The sequence below is a fragment of the Bacillus rossius genome, chromosome 3 (assembly GCF_032445375.1).
Source record: "Bacillus rossius redtenbacheri isolate Brsri chromosome 3, Brsri_v3, whole genome shotgun sequence".
Classification (NCBI taxonomy): domain Eukaryota; kingdom Metazoa; phylum Arthropoda; class Insecta; order Phasmatodea; family Bacillidae; genus Bacillus; species Bacillus rossius.
In genome coordinates, this window is record NC_086332.1 from 973,638 (window position 1) to 985,873 (window position 12,236).

The following is a 12,236-nucleotide window of genomic DNA, read 5'->3' on the forward strand; positions in this document are numbered from 1 at the left end:
TTTCGCTTCTGCCACCAGACGATCGTGGACAAGTGATTCTACTTCCTCCCTCGTAGGTAGTATTACATTACTAACAGTTTGTTGATGACCGCTGCCTGTCGTTAATAACAGCAGTGAGGTCATCAGTCATGTTGCTAAGTTGTTGATCTGACTGTAATGTATTGCCATTAGGCGGTATAGGAGCCTGCCTATCAAAATACCCCTGAGGTGGAAATGAGAATATTGGTGGTGGACAGCTGAAATCGGGATGTTGCTGAACCGTTGCAGATGATGTCAGCTGCTGTTGTGGCTGACGGTACTGATGGTGTGACAACCCACTGTCTGACTTCAGACGAGGCGAAGCTGATTCCTCCTCGCGGCCGCTGTGTTTGCTCGACTGTTCCTCCCGCTTATTATTTCGCGGCTGTTTTTGTAGTTGTATTTGGCTATAATTTTCGTCGTCACTGTCAGCTCGGTTGCGTTTTCCCCACCAGTTGTTTCTTTTCTTTCCTCCTCTATAATGGTTGTATGACTTGTTCTGATAGATACCTTTACAGTACTGCCAACTGTTAAGGTTCACGTGCCTAGTTTCATTATTTCCCTTCCATGGCTGGTACAAGGGCGCTGGTTTTTGCTGTGTTGGCTTCTCTACTTCAGTAGAGTTCCGTGACAGTCGTTCCAATCGGTCGAATGCTACTAGCTGTTCACGAAATTCCGTGATGCCGTCGAAATGTCCTCCGGTAAAATGTATTTGGTACCTAATTGGGAGCTGAGATATAAGCATAGACACAAATTCTTCAAGATCCATTAGTAGATCTAAATATCTCGTTTTCTCATACATTTGTGAGAAATGATTTTCCAAGGATTTGGATTCTGGATAATATTTCTCTGCATGCAGGCGTGACCTCAAATTTCCCTGCACTCGTGTATTCCAAAATTGTTGTCGGAATTTGTCTTTGAATTCGGCGTAAGTGTGCGTTGAGACTTGGCTCAACTCCCACCAATAATACGCGTGATCTTTAAGTGCCGAATTCATGCATCTCAAACATTCTTCGTCTGTCAAATTTAACATGGACGCATAGTCTTAAAATATTTTAATAAATCGCATTGGATTTTCGTTTTCTCCAGCTGAGAACTGTGGTAACGACTCAGACCATTGACGAATAGGGTGATGCATAACCGCTACCTGGTCTAATACTCTCTTACATGACGTAGGTCTAGGCGAGTCTTGTGCCTCGTCGTGCGTGTAGTTAACTGTGCGAATACGCTCGGGTGTGTGCTTATCAGCATTGGTCGTTACATCTGCTGATGGTACACTAGTATTAATTATATTATCTAGACGTAATTGAAGCACCTTTTCTTCCAGATGTACTACACGTACGTCTAACTGTGCGTTAGTTTCATTATGTTTTTCCTGTACGAGTGTAATGCGTTCGTCTACTTCCGCATGGTGTTGGTTTATTGCCTCGTTAACTATTGCATGACATGCACTGTTTATTTCATTAATGTTGTTACTATTTCGTGCAGCCTGCTCAGCTATTTGTTCTACACGACCTTCCAGTTGGTTATGACGATCAGTTATTTCCTGAGATAATGCATGAGTTGAATCATCACATCGTTTCCGTACATCTATCAGCTGTTGCTTTGTACTTTCTATATGTGTCTCCAATCTGTTACTGATTGTTACAACACTGCTATTTACTTCATTCAGTCCTTGCCTAAATTCTTGCGTAAGCTCAGTTTTAAGGTGTTGTGTTTGTTGCGTAAGCTCAGTTTTCATTTGTTGTGTTTGTCGTGTAAGCTCAGTTTTCATTTGTTGTGTTTGCTGCGTAAGCTCAGTTTTAAGATCAGTTTTAAGGTCAGTTTTCATTTGTGATAAACTTTCCATGACCGTCTGCATCATGGAAGACAAATCCGTCGGTGATCCTGACAGAACTGACTGCTCAGTTAACATGGCAGGCTCTGGCCGCTCCAGATGCTGGCTTGCCTCTACATCGTCACTATCTATTTGTACAGGAGACGCTACAATGGGTTGCAACCTATAGGTAACTGATTCTTCACTTTTATCCCTAGAATTACGTACAGAGCTCGTATGGCTGCGTCCACGAGTTTCCATTGTACACTAATTATAGTAATCACAAAAAAATTACAACTAGATTTTTCGAAAGGCCCCACGTTGGGCGCCAGTTCTGCGGGGAAACTAACCCTCACAGTATGATTGATATTTATTTTAAATATAAATATTGCCAGTGTAACCTAGAGTGTCATAGATTTGTAAATAAAAAAAAATGATCACTGCAGAAGTTAATTATAGCAATATTTAAATATTCGTATCTAGCGTTGCCTTTAATAGTTGGGCGCAAAACATGTATCAAAAGTTCTTAAAATATCAAATTTAAAGGTTTTTGCTGGTTAATTTATCACTCAGTTAGAGTCATGAGTTCGTTATTACTCTACCACTGGGATAGTATCTAGTTGCAATTTATTCCTATTTGTACACACATACCTGATGAAACTATTTCTTGGCATACAATTCTTTAATTATTTCATACAGCAAAACATTTTATTTAGAACTCACTATTAACAATCCGAAACTTCCATTTTCATTTTAAAAAAACTTTTTTTTACAAGCCAGCAAAGATATTGCACTTCTTTGCAAAAAAACCAAAGCACATAAAATAAAATAATCTTTTCTCATAGTGTTCATTCGAGTCCAAAGACAAAATAAAAATTATTCAGTTTCATAGTGCTGTGAATATGGCATATTTACAATCTTGTATCTTCATATCTTTGGTTATTTAGTGGGTGAAAAAGAAAAGATGGCTTTGTTTGCAAGAAATGCTGCAAGACTTTTTATATTTATACCTGGTTTTACGTTTATTTATTTCATTACTTAACAAGACACTAAAATTTTGTTTTTCAAATTGAGAAAAACATGGTTTCCTGGCAGACGTGCGAACAATTTAATTTTGGGATCCTGCACGGGCCTACTTAAGACGGAGAAGGAAATTAAAAATAATTCCACAAGCGAGGTGGGCCACCTGTAAGCTGGTTGTGCGTCTGAACATCAAACATTTAGTTCTTGCATTTCAAACTAGAGTACTTTCATACGAAGCATTTATTATGCACACGATTATTCGTTTAATTTTAAAATTTATGTTACGGCAGTTTATCGGCGAAATCGAAAATGAGTGTTCTGAATGGTTTAATATCAATAGCACCTCTGGATATTTGCACAAGGAAAATATTTATTAAGCCAAAAATATTTTTTATCTATTCTATAATTTATGTGACAAAACATTTTGTACCTGTTGTAAATCATAGAAAAATATATTATCATGAATTTAATTTTTTTTTTTCCAGGTGTATCGGAAACGTCTGGTGTAACCGAGGTGAGTAGGAATGTCCTTGATTGTAACACGGGCGACCTGGCCTCTGCCCTGTATCCCACAACCACCGAGTCCTGCCGCGCGGCAGACACATATACACATCTCTGTAGTTTAGAGTCCTTCTCTGTAATGTTGCCCTCATGTACCTACGTACAATTCTATATAACGTATACAATCACCATTCTGTGAATTGCATGCATAAATCAATCTCAATGGGCATACGACATAGGATTTGTCAGTACTTGTATTACCTCAGTAAAATATACCGTATTGGTCCGAAGATAGGCCGACCTCGAAAATAGGCCGACCCCTTCTAAAATCCACTCAAAATCAGGGAAAAATAAATTTTAACTATCTAAAATGATTATCAGCAGCATATTACCAAAGTAACACTTCAACTAAGTTAGTATTTATTGAACTGACAAAAATATTTGAGAGTTCATATTTCCATTTATCTTCACATTCTTTTGTAGTGGTGCCAACATTTTATACGGCAATGGCTACATTTTCTAAGTTCATAGAAATTGTGGCGTAAAAACATTTACCGTTACATTTAATTTTGACATAAAAAACCCAAAATGGTTTCATGTAAAACGTGTATGAATCAACCATAAAACAGCTAATATTGCAAATAGGTTTTATTGTTCTTGTTACTGTTGGTATGTACCGGTATTTGTTTATTCATGTCGCAACTACAAGTTGCCAACACTGGTGCCATTTTGTTTTTCCTGTGGTAGAAGAGTAAATAAAGCATACTACAGTAAATAACCGTACTGCAAAATTGCTGTTTTTACTGTTTACTGTAAATACATTTTACAAGCAAATAAAATTGCAGCAGCCTGTTAAATACAGTTCAAAAATAACCAGACCAAGCTTTTAAAAGCTATGTGCTACAAGTGACCACATCTGTGTACTTAACTTAAAATATGATACATTATTGGGGTTAAGTGTGTTTACTAAATTTCTAAGTTCGAAAAATTACTAATTCCACGTAAGTACGGCGTAATTTTAGGTCAATGAATTGTATATCTGATAACATTTTTATGCCATAAGTGATTCTCCTTGAAATGTATGTGTTTAATTATACTATTTTGGCTTGTGCCCCATTATAGGCCGACTAGATTTCAAGGTTGACAAAACTGGCATAAAAGGTCGGCCTATTTTCGGACCAATACGGTCCTACATACAGTAAAACCTCCATTAACGAATATTCTATTTAACGAAAAACCCCATACAACGAAATAAAATTTTGGTCCCGCCGAACCGCCATAAGATCAATGCTGTTTTAACCTCTAAATACCGAATTTTATTTGTTCCGAAATAGTGAAATTCCCTTTACAACGAACTGCCGCTATTGAAAAAACACGCAAAAATAAACATCTCCTACAAGACATCCACTAATTTTTTTGCATTCACTGCTTAAAAATACGTGCGTATAACCTTAAAATAATAAGCAACATCGCGGAAGGCAATAAATAAACAAAGCATCATGGATAACACACGTCGTGTATACATGCCACACTTTGTTCAAAATGGCGGGTACATTTAGCGCTAGTGGCGGAAACCTCTCGTACCATCGCTCTGGCAAGACGAACAACTAGTGTATTTTGCGTTTCTATGGTTAAAGATGCACACACGCAAATATTTTTAACTATGGTGTAGTACAATTTCCGTTTTTTCAGTTTACACTGTTGTTTATTTATTTCCACACGTAGTTACGGAAAACAACACGTTACTACTGTAAAATGAATTCTAATCCTAAAAAGCGGCGACAGATTAACGTTAAAATAAAATTAGAAATTTTAAATGCAGTTTATGAAAGTGGAAAAAAAAGTGATATAGCTAAACGTTTCGACATCCCGGCGTCTACACTTTCGACCATATTATCCAACCGGGAACAGATCGAAAACAACGCTTCTCTGGTAGGGACAAATCGAAAACGTGTGAAAGTATGTAAAAATGATGATTTGGACAAGATACTTTTTGACTTGTTAATGGAGGCTAGGGCAACAAACATCAACAAAGGCATGCCAGGAAGCACTGGGGATGGGAATTGATAATTTCTAAGCAATGGTTGGCCATTAAACAAGTGTATTCTATGTACTTTTTCATGTTTAATTCCTCATATCGTATTAAACAGTCAGAAAGACAGTTCTAGCCATTTATGTGAAGCTTTATGGTGACTAGAAATATATCGTGCGAAACCTCCATTTAACAAACCCCTTTACAACAAACACTACAAATTTTGGTCCCTTGAGATTTGTTAAATAGAGGTTTCACTGTATTTGTACCGCGTTAGAATAATATATCAAATTTTTAATATTTGGACATAACTGTTTTATATTCTTCCTCATTTACATTCAAACATTGTTTACACGAATCACTGTCTTTTTTGTGTGTAATCATCTTAGCTCTTGGTATACTGTATTTGGTAGGAGTAATTTCGTAAATGGAACAAAAGTTTATTGGAATAGAAATGTGTCCCTTAACACGATGCTGCAATCTGTGCAAGTCTTGGAAATCTCTTAAAGATGGTGGGCCCCATGTGATTCATCTGTACATTAGCGATGGATCAGCAAATTAACCAGCACTGACAACCGAAAATACTATAATCCCCCAAGCCCTATTATGTAAACAATGCACTACGTGAATTTTTTAATTTAGCTTTAGCTTCTCTCTCTTAAATGTTGTTCAACATTTATTTTAATGTATTTCAAATTTATTTAGATAAGTTTTAGTACTGTAAATTAATTTTATCAGGATTAGTCTCTTGATTAAAAAAGGTAGTCAGCAATCACACTTACCTATAAAATACTCTCCTATGGAATAAAAAGTGACTAGCACTGTTGTAATTAGCGCTCTGTTTTACTGGAACAAATTAGGGCATTACTTTGAGGGAGGTGTTAGTGTTTGTCTAGATAGTCGGGATAAAATAAAATAATTCGGTTTTTTTTTTTTACATTGCTTTAATCGTGTGTTTTGGTTATCGGTAAACCCTTTGACAGGTATTACCGCGGATCATGGGGTGTCTACTGTATTTGATATCATGTAATAATATACTCCTTTAACGTACCTCTGTTTACTTGGGTGCTCAATCCTTTACCCACTACATACATACTTACTAGCAATTACTTAGGTGTGTAGCTACTGCAGTATTATTTTTTATTAATTATTTTTTATAATTTACTTAATATCTTGTGAACATATACTAACATTTTTCTAGAGCAATTATTTATTTGTGCCTAAATTAAATGCTGACCCAGCAAGACAAGAATAGTTTGTACATATGTATTACTAGATATTGCTGTGCCAGCATCTAGTGACTATGCTACCTAGGAGCAAGGTGACTTGCTTGTGATCAGATTATAGTAGTGTGTGGCACAGATAACTCATGTTAAACAAACTATCTTTTTATTCGATTATATTGCAACATAGTTGCGGCCGAGTGTTTTAGAGCTAATGGATAAGTTTCGGGCACGCTCCCCGATCCTGATGTTTTAGAAGTGATTACATTATTTAACTACCGTGTTAGTGCACAGAATTAATCATAATTAATTCTTTAGTACTTGATCAATCTGATTTTGCGGGTTTCAGTTTACCCCGTAGTGATGTATATATTATATCTAGATCATGATGTTAGCGAGATCATGTTTTGGTTTCCAACGAAAAAAACTTTACAATCTCCGCTAACTCAGGATCAACCTTAGAATGATACCCTCAACATTGAAATAACCAAATTGGAATCAGTGAATACTGAACATTTATTCAAAATCATGAAGACATTATGTGAAAAAGTTGATGAGTTGCAGAATGAGAACCACTTCCTCTAAACCATACTCATGGACTCTAGAGCGGAAACGACGAAAATTAGGCAAGAATTGATTTGTGTAAACGATCGTGTCCTCAAGAAGCCTTTCATCATCAAGCTAGCCAACCTTACGGATTCTCAAGAGCGAATCCGGTAACTGCAGTCTGCCTCACGATCTACTTACCACTCGGTAGCATGAAGAGCTCTAATGAAAACAACCGTGTCGACAGCGATGGCTTCACCTTGGAGCAACATGGGTGCAAATATACCCTGAAACGAAACGTGACACCGAAAGAAGATGACTTTAGTAGAATCAATAATATTGTATTCTGGCCAAATGGTTGTTTGATTAGCCTCTTTTATGGTAAATGCATCCAGATCAGATCCTAAACAACGTCTTTGCAACAGAGGACGCCAGCGTCTTTTCCAGGCCTGTTGCATCCACTTGTGCTTCTACTTCGGTGCCCGGAGCATCCACTTGTACTTCTCCATCTGTGAAGCCTTTTTCCAATAATGTGAGAGCTTTAAGAACAAAATATACTTAATTTTCTGAAAATCTTGCGAGCTCTCATTATGAGCTTCACTGAAACTTGGTTCAAGGAAGATAGCATAAACTCGCACTATTTTACAGACAAATATTTAGTTTTTAGAGATAATACAAATTTTCAGTTGACGATGAAAAAAAAGAGTTGGTGGTATCTTTTCAGCTGTCAATAAGCACAAATTTTTATCAGTGCAATCATTGTATGTTTATGACTTTCCTGGTATCGAAGCTGTCTGGCTGAAAAACGTCTACCAAAAGTTTCATTATAAATATGTAATTTACCTGCAACCTGCATAAACATTGTGACCTGTCTACCTATTCAAGGCAGATTAGTTTATTTTATATTCAACAAGAAAAATTGACATGGCAATATTCGCACAACCCTACAACTTAGAGTGCGGTTACACACAGTCTGAACATGTTTCGTTCGAGGCCATTTCCCATTTAACTTAAACAGGTTGGCAAAGTAGTTCAGATCGACATATCTTCTACATTAGCCTCTGATTGGCTGTTTAGAATATAAACAGTCTTTTGCAGAAATTCAAGCTGGAAAGTGTTTCTGGCACAAGTTCGAGTAATATTTTACCGAATGCAACAAAAAAAATCAACAGATAATTATATATATATATATATGTGTGTGTGTGTGTGTGTATATATATATATATACAGTAGAACCCTGTTATAACGAATCTGAAGGGAGTAGTTTATATGTTCACTATAGAGGGGAAACTTTATATCTGGGAAAACTTTTATATTGGCAATACATACTCAAAAGCAAAATCTTAACTACACATAGGCCTAAGCCATGAAAAGAACGAATTAAAATACTCAAAGCAACAGTTTTATGAGCAAATGCAGATAATATATTTAATGAACTACACTTTCTATTACCTAATGGTTCTTGGAAATCTGCGTATTATCCTTTTTTCGGGCATTTAATACTCTGTGACGTTATCGCAGCTTGAGAAAGAAGATTGTTCAGCTTGTTTAATATTGTACTTAATGTGGATGTTGCAATTCCCAGTTCCTTTGCTATTAACACGTGCGGGACAGTGGGGTTGGAGTCTCCCTTTTCAATAATGTCCAGTTTATTTCGCACAGATAATGCCTTACGTTTTTTACCGCGTTTTCACCTTTTTTTTATGTACGTACTTCTTATTGAAGCACATTTGCAGCTTAATAACACGTAATTCTTTTTACCGTCAAAAGTAAATAAACGAAAAATAACGAGTCTGGTGCATCAAAGATTACAACGTATCATTTAGTATCGCAGTTGCTAAAGCTGGAACGAAATTTTCTCACTTTCTATGGAAAAATTTTGTCCGAAGAATTCTATCTAGTGGTAGTCTTACGAACCTTACCCGATCAAAATGTCCGAAACGTGAACGATAAAAATGAGACGTAAAAATATTGAATTTGCTGCTATAATGTACATACGTATTTGTGTGGCGGTAATTTATTTATAATTTTGACAAAACAATAAATGTACACGCGTTCGCCCATTCTTTAACTATGCAGGGAAAACTATTTTTTATTTTCACCAAACTGATCACCATTTTTGGCTACACGTAGCCTACCGAGGCCACTCGAATACGACTTGTTTATAATATGAACAGTGGACAATCGAGTAGCGTATTGCGGAGAAAAACTTCAATGTGATCCAGAAGAGACGTTTTGTGAAAAAGGTTTTAATTATATGAAAATATTTGAGATAAATGTGCATTATGTCGGCAAAATTTGTTCGTGGTACACGGGAAAACGTATCAACATTGACAAAAGTTGTGCGCTATATCCAATAAATTAATACATAACCTCAAATCATTTTGCCGGGACTGAGACGGAAATTCACAATAAACGGGAATTCATTATAGGCGGGTTCACTATAAACGGGTTCTACTGTATATATATTAATTGATCCTCATTTTCTTAAAACTGAGATAGGTACTCTCGCTCAAAAAATAATAATAAATAAGTTTAAAAATTTTACTGTGCATGTTGTTTGAATTCCCGATTTGTAAAAAAAAATATTGAGCAATATAAAACACATTCCATTTGTGCTGATAATGCTGTATAAACAAGTGAGAATATCACGCGTTTTCTGGATACAATTACAAAATAGAGATCAACAACACAGTCATTCGTTGACAGTAGACAATCGGTATTAGAGCTAAACACACTTTTCAGCAACTACAGTGTAACCGTACACATTCGCGTTTGTAAACGTGTTTACTTAAACATGTTCACCTGAAGTAGTTCAGGGTCCCGTGTAACCGCGCCCTTAGTCTTTGATCTTTATGTAATCTTACAATAACATGGTTGCTACAGAAATATAATCTTATAATTCCCTGACTTTTCCCTGTTTTCCAGAAATTTAAAAGAAAAATTCCCTGACTTTCTTTTGAAGTACATACCATAAATATTAACGTGCATGTGATTAAATGTAATATAAAATTTTGAACATTAGGAAAAACTAAGGTTTTTTTTTGTGTTATTTTGACGGCAGAATTACGAATGTGTTTTTTTTCTTCGACGTGGCTGGTGAGAGCTCTTCGGCCCATATTGCTGAGTTGAATACTTTTGAAGCACAAAGTGCAGTACGCAGAATTTATGTTTTTAGCAGAGGGTTTGATATGCTGAAACTGTGGCTCCTTGAGCCAATTCTCCTTAAAAGTAGTTTTCTTCGACTTCTCTAAGCTAAAAAAAAGTATATATTAATATTTTCAGGTTAGGTTAAAAAATTATTGTTTATGAATTCTTAAAAAAATATTACTACACAAATACAAAAACTATTACAAATGCACACCTAGCAATATAACGGGCCTACTTAGAGAATTACAATAGCAGCATTACAACATGCAATAATCTTACATTCTTACAATGTTAACTAACGATTCTGGGGAAAAACATGTTCAGATATGCATATATTTTTATACACAATGTAAGTGTCACGCAACAAAACTCACGGATTATAACGGTTGAAAAAAAAGTAATTTAAAAAAGTTAGAAAAAATGCAAAAACATAACCGCACACAAAAGCCACGTGTTTTCATATCAGCTTGGTAGTTTTCAAAATGAGACCTAGTATTGCCTCTTTATCAAAATGCACTTTATTTTCTTACGATCGCATCAAAAACTAACTTCACCTGAAACGCCTTTAAATTCACGTAATAAGCTTTGTACTCAACTTATTGCAAGTGAAAATAGCCTTCAAAAGATAAACGACGCCATGCCCGTTCTGAACTTGACTGCATGGAACGGAACATAATACAAAGTCTCAAGGGCAAATTAAAAAGGAGCAAAACACGAACAAATGAAGGCCGGGTTCGCTAGTGAACAAACGAGTGCCTTGATTGGCCAGAAGCTATGGTGGGTGGTTGTAACAGCCTATTGCAACGGACAATCGTAGACCAAGTAAATAAAAAAAAAAACACGTTGCAGTTGCCGTGTGCCTTAAGCAGCAGCCTTTTAGCGGAGTCGTTCGGTAGCGGTACGAGCGCATCAAAACAAAGTTTTGTTTGAATTATACGCAACTTTAAAATTTCCAGAATTCGTAGCATTTTCCCTGACATTTCCCGGTTTTCTAGTCCTGTAGCAACCATGAATAAGCATGATTATGTCAGTATCACTAATGAGCATTTTTAAAAACATTTACCGTAAAAATACGTAGCACTTCCCACTTGGGTTTCTGGTTTCGTACGCATAGTCTGTGAAGCAGCACAATTAGCGTACGAACATGAGTAATTCAACTTTATTGGCCTCAGAATGCTTGATTGGTTTTTTGCTTTTTTTCATGCACTACCACTAGTTAATGCTTAAGTTGTACAGATACCAATATTTTGTGGTAATAATTGTCGTAGTTATTATTGCAAGTTCTGCCTTAAGGCATAGTTCGTATTCTGATGGTAAGTCTGAAGTTGTCTGTGTGGGCTGCATGACTTTGAAGACTGACACGGTGTTGTTCCGGCAGGAGCCGGCCCGGCGACAGCACGCCTGCAGGATCTGTCGCTTCAAGACGCCGTACCAGTCGCTCATGGTGTTCCACCTGCGGCAGCACCTCAAGGTGGGCAGTTACCGCTGCGACTTCTGCAGCTGCCGGCTGCAGGCAGACGAGGTGCGCAAGTGTCTCCGGCCCGAGCAGCTCGGCTGATGGCTCTGCCCGAGCAGTGCTTCAAGAGACTTTTAAAAACGAACCGTGTTTGTTTGGACTGCAACCATGTTGAACACTAAAGTACATTATGTGATTCTGTAACTTATGTTCATACGCATGTATAAATTTGTCATTTCTAAAAAAAAAAAAAAAAAAAAAAATTGGGCAGTAATTTTTTTTTAAATTTTTGATTTAACAATACACAAATGGGTACTATTCGATTCAAAAAAATAACAGGCGCACAGGCCTAGTTTCAGACTGTTCATAAAAAACATCACAAAATTTGCTGTTTCTAAAATTCTAATTAAAATGGTACCACAATGTTAGACTAAAAAAATTTGTTCCTACCAAAATTACTTCCCAAGGTCT

At 36.4% G+C, this 12,236-nt stretch overlaps 1 protein-coding gene across 1 annotated transcript in view; it reads left to right on the forward strand.

The window, feature by feature from the left end:
• LOC134530052 (uncharacterized) overlaps window positions 1–12,204 on the forward strand; it is a 51,064-nt gene extending 38,860 nt beyond the window's left edge. Inside the window, exons 10-11 of the mRNA XM_063364595.1 lie at window positions 3,343–3,371; window positions 11,688–12,204. Of these exons, the coding sequence (XP_063220665.1) occupies window positions 3,343–3,371; window positions 11,688–11,867 (209 nt within the window). The 3' untranslated portion in view covers window positions 11,868–12,204. The remainder of the gene's footprint in view (window positions 1–3,342; window positions 3,372–11,687) is intronic.
• Window positions 12,205–12,236: the final 32 nt, after the last annotated feature.